Here is a 19,695-nt window from a genome sequence, read left to right as displayed (position 1 = left end):
GAACAAATCATATACCTACTTATTATGAATTAAAGTAAACTTTATTTTTAGGGTGTCATACATAGTTACCTAATATATTTTGTCAAAAAAATGCTTTACATATGTAAATCGATACAATACAATACAAATCCTTTTTATTGGACAACCATAAAATACATGTACAAGGAAACACATAATACATAAAGACAGAGGTAAACACAACAGGCAGCATTATCGCTAAAGAGCGATCTCTTCCAGGCAACCTTTAGGGAAGTGGAGAAATGAAACATAGGTATAATTTAACTAATCACGATCGATATTCAATTCTCTAAACAAGGGGCAAGTGCTGTACCTGAGGACGTGTGGTACGCGTTTGCTTAGATGGATTCTAGCTCTAGCGATGCGATTACGATAGCTTTTTAAAAGGCTGTGATAATGTATATCCTTCGGCCTTCGTATTTAGCCAATTGTACTATTGTTCTGTATTTGAGCACTACACTCTCGCAGCTTGGACTTTGGCCATCGCAGCGTGCACTCGCCGTATAGAGCAAGAGCCCATGACTGCCAAACTTACGTCCTAGTATAAGTAGTTGAAAGTTTTTCTATAAATGGGCCCTAGAGCAATCGTAAAATGTTTGTGAAAAATTCCATATTTTTATTTATTACACAGGTTGTTAGAATCCCACGTAGGTATGTATTTAATTTTTGTAATTCGGTAAGAGCTACCAGAAGACACCACTTTTCTAAATCCGTCCATTAAATAAACAGCGCGCATAAACAGGTCATTTTAGCGCCGAATCAGTCGTTTCTAGCGCACAATCAGCGCCATCTCTGTCAGCGGTACAATACGGAATAATGGCTTCTTTTCTCTAAACATCGATATAAACACTTTGTATATTATATTATAGTTGCCGAGAAATGAGTCACCGCGCCTACTAAACTGGTTTTTGATCCGACCCCTACAGGTTTTAAAGACGTTTCACGTAAAAAAAAAAAAAACTGTGATGTGCGAACCCTTGGAACGCGAGTCCAACTCGCACTTGGCCGTTTTTAGGGTTCCGTACCTCACAAGGAAAAAACGGAACCCTTATAGGCTTATAGGATCACTTAATTTGTTGTCCATCCGTCTGTCTGTCTGTCGAGACCCTATATCTCGGGAACGCGTGGAGGTATCGAGTTGAAATTAAAACCATAAATACTCAAGTATACAGTTCCTTGAAGCTGTGAAAAAAAAATCAAACTTCTAAGTTAACGTTAAAAAAAAGATACGACCGTTTACGCCGCAAAAAAACTCATATTTTAATACTCTCAACGGAATCAAAATTTATAGGGTAGGTACTTAATTACCGTTAACCTGGAACTATGAAATTTGGCAAGTATGTAATATCGTCTTATTCTACAAGTAGGTACAAGGAAAAATCTGAGGCTTATAAATTTGTAAAAAATATATTTAAAAAATATTGCAAAAAAGTAAAATTCGTACGGAACCCTCGGTGGGCGAGTCCGACTCGCGCTTGTCCGGCTTTTTTTAAATTATGTGCATATATACAACGAAGTATACGTGCCTATTCATATACTTTTCCATCACGAAAAAGAATTTACTGTATTATTACTTTGGGATAAACTTCTTTACTCCAATTTTCGAAGACTTATATTAGTTATATTCATGGTAAAAGTAGCTCCGAAGACTAACTAGGTACTTAGGGCCATACTCTAGGTACCTACACTACAAACAAATACGTCACTGCATCTATTGATACTTATTGTCTAAATTACATCTACACACAGCCGCACTACAGCTAAGTCAGCTAAGCTACACTAGGGGGTTGACACCAGCAACCATGGACAGCAACGCCATGCGCACGTACATGCCGTACTCGGCCTGGCGGAAGTACGCGGCGCGCGGGTCCGTGTCGAACTCCGCCGAGATCTCGTCGAGGCGCGGCAGCGGGTGCATCACCACCATGCGGCGACGCGCGCGCGTCATCAGGTGCGGCGTCACCACCAACACTCCTCGGGCCTGCAACAAATATTTTTTTGCTGCGTTTCCTCGTCTTTCCATTACAGTAACCGCCGTGTTGGGCACTGGCCGGTGGAAATCCATGGAAACCTTACGTGAACTGTACTCTAAGAGCGAGTTTTGCACATTAACTACACTACGGAATTACTTTAACTACCGTCAACAGTGCTAAAGTACAAACAGTAACACTTAACTGTCCATTGGAGGACCTTATTACAAAAGACATAAGGTCCACCGATGGACAGTTAAGTGTGTGGGCGATGGTACCAACATCATTAGTAATGATAGAATTAATGATACTGATCTTTCACTTCGACGAAGCATTATTACACCCTTTATAACCAAGTTGTAATCTCATACACCGTGTTTTTTTTTCAAACTCCATGAACTTCGAGGTATGGTTATAGTACATTGTAGGAGAGGACGGAAAACCGCTAAAAGATGGACGAGTCGTTTGAGGGCCGACACGTTAGTGGAGGCCCTCTAATAATACGAGTCCATCTTTAGCGTTTCCGGCCGAGGCATTACATAGTGCTTTTCACGACTACTGCGAGGAAATAAGAAAACATTTGCATAACTATAAGTACTATCCCGCGATTTCTCTGGTAGCAAATTACTAGCCACTGCCTGTGCTGTCTCTTGAATTTCGGTAGGCGTCAGCGTAAGAATATCATTTTCTTCACTAACTCATTTTTATAGCGAGCGTTGATACGTGTTTCTTGTATTTTTTAATCAAACACAATTTACACTATCCAATTCAGTAAGTATTTTCAGATCCCGCCTTTTTTACTTTTTTTATCACTTTTAAGAGGCGTTTTTCTGTTATTTGCTTCAAACCGACTCTAAACTTAGAAGCGTTTTTGTTAAAAAAAAACCACAAACAGCTTCAAAAGTAAAAAACGCCTTAAGCGTGAACTGAATGGATAATTGTTAAAAAAAATGAAATGAATGGTTTTGACATTTCTTTTTTTTTTAACAAGAAATTGGTCCTATAAATAACCTAATTTTATTTTTGAAGGTAAAAGTTGCACCAAAAAAGACCTTTTATTGATTTTTATGTTTTAAATGTTACTCATTGCTGTAGCGAACCGTCATCAATGACAGATGATGATAACAATGAAACATTGTAGTAGTGGTGGTTCAGGTGCTACAGCTATTGCCTACTTTCCAGCTTGGTTTTAGACCATCTATTGCCACATTTCCGAACAGTGGCGTGAAAAGTACATTTCAGAAAACTAAATGGCTTGTTATTTTTTTTTCATAAAAAGTACTTATATTTGAAAAAAACGAAAGAAGGAAGGTAGGGGAGAGTATTATAGAACACGTTACTTAAATTTTTAAATGGGGGTAGGTTTTGACTGCAAACAGATGCACAAGGAATATCAAGTCGCATTTGTTGTAATAAGAATACTATATTGGCAAATAATACATAATGGCAATAACTTACCTTCTCATACTCCTCTTGGCTTTCGAATCTCTCTCTTTGTATTCTCGTCATGTATAAGACGTGGGTTTCTGCCAGTACATCTTCTAAACGTTCGAATACTTTTTGGGGTATTCCCTTGGACGCAACGTAATCTGTTATATGTTTTGGCATTCCAAGGCCAGGCGGACTCACATACTGCAAATTGACTTGATACAGTGTAAGTAATCGGGCTAGTGAATGTACGGTGCGCCCATTTTTAAGGTCACCAACCATAGTTATAGTCAGTCCATTAACTGTACCAATTTCTTCTCGGATGGTGAATACATCTAGTAATGCTTGTGTGGGATGTTCTCCCACTCCATCTCCTGCATTGATTACAGGTTTTCGGCAATGGCGTGAGGCACGCTGTAAAAAAGGCGATTAAGTACTTATTAGAAATTACAGGTTTATAAAATACTAATTTTCACTTCTCATGCTCAAAAAGTGCAACTTTATGTCGTGCGTAGACGACATAAAATCGCATTTTATGCTCTAGAGCATAAAGTAAAATCATCTATTACGACCCATATTGACTTAGCAATAAAGTCTTAATTCTGCCATACAAACTGCCCGCCCTGCCGGCGCGCCCCCGACCGGCGCTCTCCCGATCGGCGTGCCCCGCGCCTCCGACCGGCCCAAGAACAATTTTCTTTAGTCTTGAATAAATACGTTAAAATAACCTAAAATATTTGATTTTTTGTATATTTTCCTCGCAATCGAAGTGAAAAGCAGAGTGTACAATAGGGCTTCCAATACCGGGATCCCGGGATCCCGAAATACCGGGATCCCGTCTGTTTAAACAGATTTTTCAATACCGGTATTTTTTAATGAAATACCGGGATCCCGGTATTTTCAAAAACAAGGAAAATGTGCCTATTATAACGTTTAAAATCTATTAAAATGGTCAAATTCGGCTGTATCAAAAGATAACTTGCCAATTTAATTAAAGAAGATCATTTAATTGAAACAAGATCTGTGCATATGCGTTAGATAAATATTTGGTGATAAATTCTGATGTTCTGGATATATTAAGGGGCCACCCCACGCGAATGACCTTCGATCTGAATCCCTTAGTTTTCTAATGTTTTTTGTAGTTTATTATATTAACAACAACAGCTTGAAGCAATATATACTGCAAAACGTAATTCAAGACCAAAAAAAGTAAGAAAATGTTGCCACTTTTTACTAGGGCGTCTTGTATTAATGCAAAAATAAGTACATATATAAAAGTACTATTTTAACTCGCAGGAGTAAAATTACTAATAAATAAATTATCTTAGCGTGATTATTTATCAAAAGGAATTTACTATTTTACAAACAAATTATTACAGTGGCAACATTGTCTTACTTTTTTTGGTCTTGAATTACGTTTTGCAGTTTATTATCCTATATTTACTTCAAAGTTCATTGCCTTCGAGATATTTGGCATCAAAGTTGAACAATTTTAGGCTTTAAACTGGTTTTCTGGCCATAACTTTTGTGTTAATTAGTTTAAAATGAAAACCCTGGACACGTTTCTCGAGACGTCAAAGACGAACCCAAATATTTAGATTTCGTACATGTAATTGTAAGATTTTTCACTGCAAACTAGATACGAAAAAAGTAACTATAATTTTATAATAATTAAAAATAATTAGTTCTTAAAATTTTATCAAAAAGTAGAAAGACATTAATTGTAATGGCATACGAATTTTTGGTGCCAAAGAATATTTATTGGCTGATTATTAGGTTGAACTAAAAATGTGACTTGTGAAGTCAACAAAGCCATAGACCTATATAATAGGGACAAGACATATTGTTCTATACGTACAATTGCTTATAGAAATAGCACCCATTTTGACGGCACACACATAAATATATATCTATCTCGTTTTTACTCAGCACTGTAACCCATAGCAAAAAAAGGTGACAGTATTTCAGTACGGACATAAAGTGTTCCATGAAAATACGTAAATACCTAATGCGGCCGAAAATCCGCCATGTTTAGTCACGCAAATGTCATTGTCTGTCAGTTCAGCAGGTACTTGTCCTGTCAAAAAGTCGTGGTGAAAATTAAAATTATTAATTATCTTTCAATATTTTGCTTGTGATTGAAAATAATTGAAGCCAAATGTGAATAATTACGTCGCGAATATGCCAGTGTGTAGTGTATTAGGGTGCGGCATAAGAAAACCACCAAATCAGCCATCTTTAACCATACACAGGTACGCTATAATTTACATGAAAAATATTGGTTATTGTTAATGTTCCTGGGAAATTTAAGGATGTTTCACATTATAAATAGCAAGGTTCTTCTGTGCAGTTATAGATCATGAAGTGATTGGATTTATTTAACTATATTTTTACGCTTAAATAATGTAAACATTTCAGCTAGGGTTGTACTTTATTTATCGACTTTGATATCGATATATTATGATTGCCTATTTATATTTTCTTATTTTATCATGCTACCCCGCTTCAAACCAACTAAATTATCTTAATTTAATAATTAAATCATTTTTATAGCTTACATAAAAAGAAAGAGCTGGAGATGGAGACCCTGACCGACTCTCGGGAGCACTCGGGTCCGTGGGGTCGTTACTCCACAAGCTGCCCTGCGGGCTTTTTTATATCATTATTATAGTTTTTTTATATAATTCGACATTAAGAGACCATATACATATAGTTGTAATTTATAAAATGGTTAATGTATTGTTATTATTTTGACGTATAAAAATGCCCTTGTGGCCTATTTGCTGAATAAATGTTGAAGAAGTTGAAGAGCGGAAGTCATTCCTTATTTTTGTAATAAAAAAATGTTCTGAAGCTGTTTTGTTTTTTTTCACCCGTCGCTTAATAAGCTTGAATTTTGTATCGCTCTCACTTATAGATACGGCGCACCAAGGTCGAGGTGCAGTGAGGTAGTGTGTTACAGACTTCAGGGTTAGCAACACAACAAAATTGATTGTAATAGAGAGGTAAAGTCCAAGAAAAACACGTACACTTATTCTGACATCCAAAACAGATGGCGCTGTACTGCGCCATGTGTTTTGCGGTCACTAAGTTGTCAAACGTCAACTTTTGAAAATCAGTGTTACCGCAAAAATCGCAATATGTATTGAGTAGTACAGCGTCATCTCGTTTACCTGTCAAATTTGAAGCACGAAATTGTCCTAGACTCCACACATCTTACTAAATCAAAGTATCTTTTCACATAACAATATACTAATAAAGAATTTTTATTTATTTACTTACTTCCTATTAAAACATAAACTCCACAAATAATACATACTTAGTATTTTAAATAAAATGAGCCGAGAACGTTAAAAAGGTATCGATGTATCGATAAAACCTAGTAACAGTAAAAATCTTCTGGGCAGCACTAAAACCGCCATGTTTAGTTCTAAGATGACGTCACAGTGGCACGCATTATTCGTTGACGTTTCACTTCCATAGGTTTCATATTTCAGTGAACAAAGCGGAAAAAATGATTGCCAACCTGGAGGGTTGACATAATTATTGCTGATGGCGATTATTGTTTAATATCCTAAGCTAAGGACATACATATCTGGTGTAAAAGTGAGCCTTTAAAAAAAAAACTCAAATTTTTTAACCTATTTATAGTCAATACCGGGATCCCGGGGTCCCGGTATTGATGAAGACAGTTTCGGTATTAATACCGGTATTGAAAGAAGTCCGGTATTTGGAAGCCCTAGTGTACAACAAGGGCATAAATGTCCATTTTTACCCTCGTCTACTATTTTGGTCTTCGCTTCGCTCAGACCAAAAAATTGCCTCCGGTATAAATGGGTCACTTTATGCCCTTGTTGTACAATCTACTATTGTTACTCCAAAAATATAGATATAAGGTGAAAGTAACTTACAGCCACTGCTCCAGGTTCCGGATGACGGAGTACTACTACGTCAGAGTAACTGGACATAACTGCAACACTGTCTTCTAACGTCTCTCCTTTTTTAGCTGAAGAGCTTGTCGCGTCAGTGTGGATGACAGAACCACCCAGTCGTTGCATGGCTGCCGCAAAACTGCAACTGGTACGAGTGCTTACTTCGTAGAATATCGAAGACATGACTTTTCCTCGCAGAATATCGTCCAAGAAACGTCCCTTGCTCACACTTGTTTTCATAAACTGAGCAAGATTAAATATGTCGTTGAGAGTTTCTTTGCCAAATGAGTCGACAGTCAGAATACTCTTGCCAAACAGATCACTTCTTTGCCGCTGTGAAACAGATACCTGTGGAGGATTATAATAAGATGAACTATCGCATCTTTCTCGTTTTGAAATCGGGCGTTCTTGTCCAGGCAGAGGCGAAGCGCCTCTCTGTGCTTCAAAGTGCACGTTTAATTTTCCTTCTGGCTTAGGTTCCATTTGCTCCATGTCAAGGTCACTCAACCGGCTGAAATCAGCAGAGCTGTGAAAATCAAGTGCAGAACTCGGTCTACTTTGTTCTTTTTCCGGTTTTTCAATGGCAAAGACTGGGAAGGATTGTTTTTTCGGTGCTGGCCAATCACGGACATTTTGACCAAAACCTGGTGGAACGAGAACTTGACCTTCCACATATGCAATTTCACCACGCAAGGTGACGCGATGGACCGCCCCACAAACTTGCATACCAGCGAACGGAGTCCATTTTGATTTTGTGAATTCCATGCTGTTTGGAATCGTCCATTCGTAATCCATGTCAACTTCAACGTAAGTATTAGGTTGCTCTGGCAAGTTAAATATTTTTCTCGGATTTCTGTGGAACTTATTAATTATGTCCTCGATAGTGAGTCGTCCTTGGTGTACAGCATTTAACAATAGAGGTAAAATAGTCTCCAAGCCCGGGTATCCCGGTAAAGGTTTCTCTGCATCTTTTTCTGCAACAGCATGAGGAGCGTGGTCGGTTGCGAAAACATCAATCATGTCCATATTTTTCCAAAGCTCTGCTTGGTCTTCAGGACTGCAAAGCACTGGCCGAACTTCAGCACGGCCTTTTCCTATTCTGTCAATGTCATCTGTACTCAAAAACAAATGGTGTGGACAGACTTCACATGTTACTTTTAATCCTCTTTCCTTAGCTGCCCTTATAATTAAAATTTCTTCTTTACGAGCCACATGACAAATATGAATGGGGCGATCCAACAAAGATGCCATAAGAATAATTGCTCCGGTTTTTTCACGTTCCGCGTGAGCGCAGACGGGCATTTTCTTTGGCCAATTTTGTAGATGTTTTTGCCATACCGTCATATCGTTCAACTTTAACGTGGTGAAGGTTTCATTTAAATACATCTTTAGGGCAGCCGCTTGAGGAGCCATTTCCGCTGCAGTGTCACAGTTTGAGGTTGAAGCACCCATGAAGAGAGCGTAATCACAACGAGCACTGACACGAGTCAATGCAGCGGTGTAATCGTAAGACGCTTTATCAATGACTGGTGGATTTGTGTTCGGCATAGCACAGATCATTGTGACTCCACCAGCAAGGGCAGCAGCCGTGCAGGAAGCGAAGTCTTCTTTATACGTTGCTCCAGGTTCACGGGCATGGACATGTACATCAATGAAACCAGGTAACTTTATAATGTTGCGTGAAGTCATGCAGTCAGTGTGAGTTTTCATTAGTGGTATGCCACCACACTTCATCATCGCCTGAAATTATACACAAGCTTTATATAATCTAAAAAGTAGGTAGTTACTCCTCATATGAGGAGATCTTTTTATTATGTATTCTACGTTTTATCTAAACTAATACGGCTGACCAGAGGGCCTACCGCCAAAATATAAAAATCGAAAATCATTATCTGCCTCTTTATTGCTCTTGCCAATTCTAGCAACACAGAGGCAGATAACGTTTTTATAATAAGTATTATCTCCAGCCTCTTCTGAGGATGCCTCGTGGAAAGGTGAAACAAGACTTTTTGATGGTGGTTTAAAATATGTAGGTCGACCGCTACTTGAAGGGAATTTTGAAGTCATTCATTCTGGATAGTAATTTTATAAAACAAGAAGTCCTACCTGTACTAAAAGTTTTGCACATTTAACATCCGTTACCAATGGCACGGCATAATCGACCGCCAAACGGCGCGTACGATATCCATGTGTGGTAAAGGATGACACCCGACGACAGCCTCCTCTCATAGGTAAGTTAATCACAAGGTCGAGTTGACGCCTCGCCATAAAATCTGCTAAGTGCATCAGTTCGCCGTCTGAGCGATCGTCTTCTGGGTCGCCAATGTGATCAAAAGTCCACTGCACACTTTCAACCTGGAAATACGAAAGTACCAAGTTTATGTACTGTTTATATGAAAATAATGATTAAACATGTGATTCTGATTACCTACTTATATTTTGGTAACATACCTCTACTCCATGCTCCGTGTAAAAGTCACCGGTACCCATACTGGCATATAGTTTATATCCCATTCTGTGTAAGGTGCGTACGCTAGGTAATAACTCCATCTTGTGCTGTAAATTAAAAGAATACATTGTTATAATCAGCAATGTAAAAATATTGAAATTAATGTGCATTTGTAGGTTCAGATAAACAAAATTTACCTTGAATGTCCCGACTGATAGTAATATGGCTTTTTTAGGTATTCTGAAACCTGTGCTCATAAGGGATTTTAGATAAGCTTCATAGCGATTTTCACCGAAGCAAGCTACTTCACCCGTAGATGCCATCTCTACTCCCAGTGTAACATCTGCTCCAGCCAATCGAGAGAAAGAAAACTGTGGTACTTTTATACCCACTTTTCCAACACCACTCATGACGTCAATAGGTTCTACTGGCAGTCCAAGAATAACTTTAGTTGCCGTCGCCACGAAATCATGGTCTAAAGTTTTAGATACAAACGGGAATGACCTAGAAACTCTCACATTGCATTCGATAACTTTGAGCTCATTATCTTTGGCTATCAATTGCATATTAAAAGGACCGCTAACATCAAGCGTTTCTGCAACAATGCCCGCGATCTCTTTGATTTTGTCTAACGTTTCGTTGTTTATGTCTTGTGGTGGGGTTACTAATGTGGCATCACCAGAATGAACTCCAGCATTTTCTACATGTTCGGATACAGCCATACATACAATTACACCATCAGCTGCGACAGCATCAACATCAATCTCCTTTGCATCCATAATAAATTTCGAAATAACTACAGGGTGATCCTTGCTCACTTTGCTAGCTGATTTGAGATAAGCTTCTAAGTCTTGATTAGAATATGCTACATTCATAGCAGCTCCACTGAGCACATAAGAAGGTCTGACTAAACATGGGTAGCCAACTTCATCACAAAAAGCTATAGCAGATTCTAAGTCTGTGAGTTCTTTCCACCGCGGTTGCAATATGTTTTTGCGATCTAGCATGCGAGAAAATTTAAATCTGTTTTCAGCGTTGTCTATCATGTCGGGTGAAGTGCCTAATATTTTTGCTTGTTGTCGATGTAAATCCATAGCAATGTTATTTGGAAGCTGTCCTCCCATTGAAAGTACAATGCCATCTGGGTGCTCTATATTGTATATATCCATAACAACTTCAAATGATATTTCTTCGAAATATAATCGGTCACTCATGTCATAGTCAGTACTAACAGTTTCAGGATTATAATTAACCATAATAGTCTTTTTGCCCTGATTTCGCAGTTCTCTAAGGCAGCCCACTGCGCACCAATCGAATTCAACAGAACTTCCGATTCTGTAAACGCCTGATCCCAACACCATAGTAAATCCTCCTGGGAACTCTAAATCGTGCTGGGTCCCATTGTACGTAAGGTACAAGTAATTTGTCGATGCAGGCCACTCAGCAGCAACTGTATCAATTTTTTTAACACACGGTGTTATTTTAAACTCTTCTCTTAGTTTTCTAACTGCCAATTCTGTACTTTTAATAGCATTAGCAATTTGTTTATCAGAAAATCCGATTTGTTTAGCACTTTTTAGCATATCTGGTGTTATAGAGCTATGGTCGACACGCTCGAGGGTATTATAAAAGTTAATAATATTTTTAAACTTTTCTAAAAACCATCTATCAATTTGTGTCAGTTGATACAGTTTTTCTACAGTGTAATTATTTTTAAGAGCAGCTGCTAAAACAAACATCCGCTTATCTGTGGGCTCCCTCAGTTCATTTTCATTCACTTCTTGTATATTGGGATCAAATCCGTTAACATTTTCATCAACCATACGTAACGCTTTTTGAAACGCTTCTTCAAAGTTTCTTCCAATAGACATGACCTCTCCAACACTTTTCATGGAGCTTCCTATTTTGGTGCTGACTCTTGTAAACTTTGCCAAGTCCCATCTCGGTATTTTAACAACACAATAGTCTAAACTTGGTTCGAAACAAGCTGTGGTTACTCTTGTCACAGAGTTCTTTATTTCTGGCAGAGGGATGCTGAGAGCCAATTTTGCTGCTACGTATGCCAATGGATAACCCGTAGCTTTACTCGCCAAAGCTGAACTTCTCGATAGCCTAGCATTGACTTCTATTATGTAGAATTCCTCAGAAAGAGGATTAAGAGCATATTGTATGTTGCACTCTCCAACAATGCCGAAATGTCTAATTACTTTCAAAGCAGTATTCCTTAACATATAATATTCCCGATTCGAGAGAGTTTGACTCGGCGCAACAACTATAGACTCTCCCGTGTGTATTCCTAAAGGATCCACGTTCTCCATATTGCACACTGTAATGCAATTATCATAAGCATCTCGGACCACCTCATATTCAACTTCTTTCCATCCCTTGAGAGACTTGTCTATTATCAGTTGATCAGAATGTGAGAAAGCTTGATGCGCTAGGGCTCTTAGCTCTTCCTCGTTGTTTGCAAATCCTGATCCCAAGCCACCTAATGAAAATGCAGCGCGCGCCATCACAGGGTACCCTATTTGAAGAGCCGCCGACACTGCTTCCTCCACAGAAAATACGGCGGCACTCGGGGCCACCTTTTCACCAATCGCATTGATTTTTTCAGCAAAAATCTTTCTGTCTTCTGTGTCTATTATGGATTGTATGGGTGTTCCCAAAACTTTTACGTTGTACTTCTCAAAAACTTTGGATTTTTGAAGTTGTACGCCGCAGTTCAGTGCGGTCTGTCCTCCAAAGGTAAGCAAAACGCCTGTAGGACGTTCTGCTTTGATAACCTGTTCTACGTATTCGGGAGTGATAGGCAAAAAGTAAACTTTGTCAGCCAATCCTTTAGATGTTTGCACTGTTGCAATATTGGGATTGATCAGCACTGTTTGAATCTTTTCTTCTTGCATAGCTTTTACGCCTTGTGAACCCGAGTAATCGAATTCTCCGGCTTGACCGATAGACAAACCCCCAGAACCCAGAATGAGCACTTTCTTTGGTCTTTCATTTATAGTAGGACTGAATGTTAATTTTTCGGTAATCATCTTATTTACAACACACGGTTGCTTTGATTTATAGGCTTTTACCGAGTCAATAAAAATGTCAAATAGACATTCCAGGTCGGTGGGTCCTGCAGTGTGTTCTGGGTGGAATTGTACACTGAAGAAAGGTTTGGATTCATGTATGATGCCCTCATTAGTTTTATCATTCTCGTTGGTAAATAAGATTTTCCAATCTTGAGGTAAAGTACTGCTATCTACAGCGAAGCCGTGATTCTGCGATGTCATAAAACATCTACGTGTTTCGCTGTGTGTACAGGGCAAATTGTGTCCACGGTTGCCATAACTGGAAAATATAAACTGAATTTAGTTTACTGTTATAACTGTTATAAGTGTTTTACTTTATTTATTTGTACCATAAATATTATAATTTGGGATCTTACCTCATTTTGAATGTTTTACATCCAACAGCAGTTGAAAGTAGTTGATGACCGAGACAAATTCCAAATATTGGTTTTACTTTGCTGGATTTGACAACACTGCGGATATTTTCAACAACACTTTTACAAACATCTGGATCGCCTGGGCCGTTGCTTATAAATAATCCATCATAATTTTGTGGATCGAGCTTATGGTTCCATGGCACTACGGTTACTTTGGCGTTCCTTTTTATCAAACATCTTATTTGATTGTATTTCAGACCACAGTCTACAGCCATAATCGACACGTCGCCATTGGGATTGTATATTTTCTCGGTCTATAATAAAAATGTTAATATTAATTAAAGTTAACATTAAGAATGACGTTTAAATTATTATAGTCATAGAATAATAAGGATTCAAAACGCTCACTTCTTACATGGCTCTCCAAACTTATTGTTTCTATGCCAGGCACAGTAAGGTTATACTTATTATTTCCATGGAAAGGTGTAATCAATCTTATTAGTTAATTATTGCAAACTGTGTTATAAGTATCTATCCACTAAGAGGTAGGTACCTATATACGAGGGTTGCACTGAAAATGTCGGGAATAGAGAAAACTGTCGCATCTAGACGGTCAATCTTTATTTTAATACATACTTAAACTCAAACTGACCACGCATATAAATTTTCTTTTGAAAGTAATCATTCTGTAATGCACACGGCTCATAATCCCAAAGTCCTTTTTGTATGGCGATTTTGGGGCCTTAGTGGTTTTGTATGAAATTCGTGGAGTAGCCAACGGAATTGAAGTTTTTTTACATATATATATATATATAAAAGATTTTTTTACTGTTGTCATATGAATATTTAGGAATGTCGAAATCTGCCGATATGCAACTTTTTTGGCAGTCTTTTTAATTAACAGCACAAATGCGATTTTAATTTTTGACGTCGCTTTGGAATGACATGCTTCTTTAAGATCACCCATGGGATAAAATGAAAGTGACTTTCATATTTAATTTTAACTGCAAACGAGCGTACGATGAACTCTAGTTCATAAAAAAATAACAGAAGCCCATTGTAACTTTTATTTGTTCGCTGAGGGCATATTGAAAACCGTTTAAAAATATGATCCGAAAAATCACTTGGCCAAAAATTCAAATAATGTTCGACATACAATTTTCAAATTGCCAGTAATTCTTAAATACAAATGACAACCAAATGGAATATACCTTAAAAGTTTTATAAAGAGTTACATTTTTATAAATTATATGCCTGTTTCTATTATGTTATTTCTAAGTGTCCCATTCCCGAATATTTCAGTGCGACCCTCGTATTTGCTTCGAGTAATTGACATTTGTGTTGTGTGTAAGTATATATAGTATCCTTACCATGACACTATCAGATACGCAATAACTAAATAGAATACTTATACCTACAAATGGCAAAATTACCTTGACGGATACTTCTGCCACTAAATTCCTCGTATTGGGATCAGAAAGCGGTGGCAGGGCAGACGGGACCGGCCCTTGTATAATTCTGCCCAATGTCACGCCCTCTCGCAGCCGACATGTCAGCGCCCTGGTGTCAACGTCACAGAGCCCAGGGACTTTCTGCGAAGCTAACCAGGAACCTAATGATTTCTTGGCGCGCCAGTGACTTGCGTGTTTACTCATTGAACCGACAATCAGGCCAGCTGCCCAAATGCGGCTTGACTCGAACCACCTGAAAGTAATAAAAAAAATCGTATCGTCATTTATAAATTATTCAGATTTATAGGTACTTACCTATAATTTAATTATAAGACCTAAGTCGATAGTAAATATGAATGGAGATATTCTTTTAAAATTATTATGGCTTCAGTCCAGTGGGACTATTTCGCCAGTTAAGGTATCAAGGTATTAGGAACTAAATACGACGACTAAATAATGTACGGTTAGTACAAGACAGTGTACGGTGATTTTATTACCTCTTGTAAAGCGATAGCAGCTAGACTTTACAAGTAGCATGTGGACAAAATGGTGGTTAAACGCATTTCAAGATTAGGTAATAAAATTCTCCATTCACTGCACACTACCAAATTAGCAAATAAGATATCGATATTACACTGTAAACAATATTAATGAGCATAAAAACAAAGGAATTACTCACAACGCGTGACTATCAAGATGGCGCTCGAACCGGAAGTCCATGAATGGAGATAAAAGATTTGCATTTTATTTGAGGTAGCACTTGGCTTGACACCTTTACTTACTTACTCTCAATTGCTTACCTTGGCAAACCGTGTTCATCGCACTCAGCTTCGTCGGGGACCCCGTAGTTGCCCACCAGAGGATAGGTCAACACCAGCAGCTGCGCGTGATACGACGGGTCGGTCAGCGACTCGGGGTAGCCCACCATGCCGGTCTGAAATACTATACAAACGATGAACTCGATCATTTTAAATTTGTATTCGAACCAACTACAAACTTGAAATGATAGTGTGTGTACTACGCCTTACCCACACACGTGCATAGCTTAGTATACATATAATGGCATGTACTCGTTATTTAAGAGACAATAAACCTATACTCCAGTCAAAGTAGTTCTCCTTTAACGCCCCACATCACATGGCGATCCTGCAAGTACGGCCTTGTGCTGCGCGCCGCACCAGTCAGTGAAGGTCAAGAAAATAATTCAAGATAAGAATTAAACATTAGTACCTACTTAAAAGGACCTACAGTGCGAAATACAATTACAAAAACTACTGTTTGAACATGTATATAATTATTGCAGCGCTAGGTTGACTGCATGATTACGAATAGGCGCTGCATAACAAATCATTCCCATTTGCCCCGCCTCATGTATTATGGCGGTCACGTGGGGCAATAGACCCTGATGACGATCTGCCACCACGTTCAATCGTAGCGATCAGCTGGATGAGGTCTGCTGATGGGTAACGTGGATCTACGGTCGAAAGTATTAATTTATGACAATTATGACCCATTTCGTACCTTTGTCACAGTGATAATCAATATGAATATAGAGACAACATACAATTGTCACTATAACTTAAAACTTTAGACTGTACTATAACAACAGTAGGTACTTACCAACTTCACCCTCAGCAGGCAGCAGCGTGCCGAAGCTCCTGCCCTGGAAGACGGACCCATCGCTGAGCACCAGGCTGCACAGCCCACCCACTTCGCAACTTAAATCTTCTTGTGCCATTTCTGGAAAACCCAAACCACACGTTGACTATTTTATGGTCGATCAATTAATCAATGTATCCTGTTGGTTATTAAGGCCCCGTAGGTTTGTGTTCTTCTTTCACTCTCACTGAGCGTAAGCGTGAACGAGATGGATGTGCGTGCTAGGGACCACGTATATAATGTTTTCGAATTTTAATTTGTTGTAAGTTTTAACAAAAACAAGTAAGCGATGAATTTTCTCAAAAATAAAATTGCGCATTTTTAGAAGCAATTTTATAGTAGTATCAATAATACCTAAACATATATATTGTTACAAAATTTTAAAGTGCGGTTTAGATTAGACCAGAAATCGGAACCGGTTTTTTGCAAAAACTTCGAAATAACCATATATTTTGAATTATTTTATACTCCAAATGTAGGACTCAGTTGTGTTTTTAGGTAACGACTTCGTATTATTAGATTGCCCAATAAGAAATGAAATAATTAACAAAGAAGGAAAAACTACCGGTTTCGTTCCCAAACAAAAATTACCGGTATCCGATCCCTGCCGCGTACCTATATCATGTGTTTGAATTCTAATTTGTTGTAAGTAGGTATTAACAAAAAAAGTAAAATTGCTCATTTTTAGAAGCAATTTGCATACCTATTTTTAGCTTTTGTGCATAGGTACATATATTGTTACAAATTTTTAAAGTGCGTTTTAGGTTTAGACCTATATGTTCGTGATTTCTTTCAATTTAACGAAAGTCAAATAATCAGGATTCGAATCTTTCGAAATTCGAATTAGTTGAAGTGACTTCAGAAAATCCTCAAGATTGCTAATAAAATTTTTGTTTGCAACGGGTGTGATCTAAAAAAGCGGTACGATTTTCCAATAACTCCGGTCTCTGAACCTACGGCATCTTAAAGTCAAAAACGACACCTATTTAAGATGAAGTTGGATGATCCTATTGAGCGCTAAAAACTCTTCGTACTTAATTACAGTATCAAGTACAGTCGCGGGTACTTAACATTATTGTGTCTACGGCGGTTATCATATCACACTGAATGCGAATCTCACGTCGCTCCGATGTGCGAGCGGGATGTCGCTATAATACGAGCATAGCGTTGTCTCGCTCAAGCATCGGAGCGACGTGCGAATCGCGTCCAGTGTGATAACCGCCTATGGTATAAAAAAATCCGTATTAGGTACCGGTAGGTACATTGATAAGTTTTTGTACGATATCAAAAATTCCAATACTCTTTATTACACACCTCAATAAAAAAAACAGAAACACAAGCAGAGGTAAACAACACGCGGTCTTATCGCTAAAAAGCAATCTCTTCCAGACAACCTTTAGGTAGCGAAAATTAATAAATTTACATATGTCAGTAAGTTGCAAATGCAATGAAAGAAACCTATCACTCAATACACAGAAAACAGACAAATTCCAATGCAAATAAAAATACATATACATAACAGGTACATACATAAATAAATACTTACATGTATAACATATATATTATCATACTAATATACTATGTATAGCGTCGGGTATCATATGAAGGAAATAGGTAAGTACTTTTCTTTTTACATTTTATTTTTATTCTCTGCATCATTTTTACTATTACAACAGTGAGAAGTCTATTAAAAAATAGAAAGAAAATAGTATGTAAGCACCTAAATTAGATAGGTACAAGTTATCAATTAAATAAAAATAAAGTTAAAATTGTTTACAGCAGCTACTAGTAAATAACTAACTTTTACACTCAATATATATGAACTTGTACATAGGTACTTACCCACGAATCCCACGATAGGTAGGATCATGATATACATGTAAGGTCCAAGGTACGAAATATTTATTTAAATACTTTTTTTTTTTAATCTCATTTATTTTATAAGCCATACATCTTATGATTAAGTCGGCTTTTTTATTAATAGTCCACAAATAAATAGGTGCAATTTTAGATAAGGTATATTTAAATGTACCTACCTATATAAGATGTTTGTATTGCTGACAAGGGTACCTCTTTAAAATAAAAAATAGAAACCAAGTAAGTATTTATAAATATGGATAAAACTGTTTGTAACATTAAAATTATAAATCAACACAATTAGTTTAAACTTCAATGACCCCCATAAAAGTTAGCGACTCTTGATTGACAACGCTAACTTTCTGCGTTCGTTGTTGCTAAGCATCGTAGGCACTCGTTAAAGGACACGTACCTACGGAATAAACACGTGTATGACGAATCACAATGCGTAGTAAAAACGACTTAAAATGGGTATAAAGCTTCGTGTTTTGTTATGAATGGATGCGACTTACTTGATTTAAAGGTTCACACGAACCACGTGTTTTATAGTTTAGCCGGCTGGAAATAGTCCGGCGCTGTCGAGCTCTGCACAACGACAGGCCGGCCTGAGATCTTCCTACCTCGTTCCTATGCTCGTGTTATCAGTATTACAATACGAACCAGTTTATCCGTCTCGTTTCCTCTCCACCAGTGTCTGCTTCATTTCGTCTCTCTCACACTTGGGTAACAGGCTTGTGAGGACATCAATCGGAAGTTAGGCGCACATTTAACGGCCAAGTGCGAAGTTAACATTCCATCCGTCATAATCAGCAGACATCGTAAATTTTATAGCATTTTCAGCGCAGCGGAGTGGTGTTAACGGAATTGGTATAAACAATTTCAACCCTAATGATTGATTAGCGTTAATTACGTTAATATTAACCTTAATTTACCATTTCAGTTGGAATTATCTATACCAATTCCGTTAACACCATCCGTCTGATAATCAGTTTCAGTAACGGTGTAGTTACAGGGAGCTGAAACAATAAATAGATACGCATTTGAACGATTTAGGCGAATGTAATTATTAACTTAAAAACCGTCGCGTGGGATTATCAATTAAAAATATTGAACAATACTCACTATAAATATTTAAACACTAAACAGTTATTTTTACATTCATTGTTGTTTAAAATCTTATTATGATAAATCATATAATTTGGAGTCAGCCTATGAGTATCATCATCTTTCTTGCGTTGTCCCGGCATTTTGCCACGGCTCATGGGAGCCCGGGGTCCGCTTGGCAACTAACCACAAGAATTGGCATAGGCATTCGTTTTTACGAAAGCGACTTCCATCTGACCTTCCAACCCAGAGGGTAAACCTTATTGAGATTAGTCCGGTTTCCTTACGATGCCTACGAGTTATACTCCTCATAATTTCGAATAGCCCCAAGGTTTCTAAATAATCCCATGTGTGTTAAAGCCACCGTCACCATTTCTAGTCGACAAATAAT

The 19,695-nt window shown here is 37.9% G+C and overlaps 1 protein-coding gene across 1 annotated transcript; it reads right to left on the bottom strand.

The window, feature by feature from the left end:
* Positions 1-5: 5 nt before the first annotated feature.
* On the bottom strand, positions 6-18,867 carry LOC134792842 (multifunctional protein r). Its single transcript, XM_063764245.1, has 11 exons — positions 18,713-18,867; positions 16,305-16,424; positions 15,485-15,626; positions 14,667-14,937; positions 13,234-13,547; positions 9,995-13,136; positions 9,800-9,904; positions 9,455-9,703; positions 7,328-9,088; positions 3,447-3,830; positions 6-1,999 (listed from the first exon to the last, which is right to left on the bottom strand). The coding sequence occupies exons 2-11, from the start codon at positions 16,420-16,422 to the stop codon at positions 1,793-1,795; spliced, it is 6,693 nt and encodes a 2,230-aa protein (XP_063620315.1). The 5' UTR covers positions 16,423-16,424; positions 18,713-18,867; the 3' UTR covers positions 6-1,792.
* Positions 18,868-19,695: the final 828 nt, after the last annotated feature.

Source organism: Cydia splendana, chromosome 8 (assembly GCF_910591565.1).
Source record: "Cydia splendana chromosome 8, ilCydSple1.2, whole genome shotgun sequence".
Classification (NCBI taxonomy): Eukaryota; Metazoa; Arthropoda; class Insecta; order Lepidoptera; family Tortricidae; genus Cydia; species Cydia splendana.
This window is presented reverse-complemented; position numbering and strand designations above follow the sequence as displayed.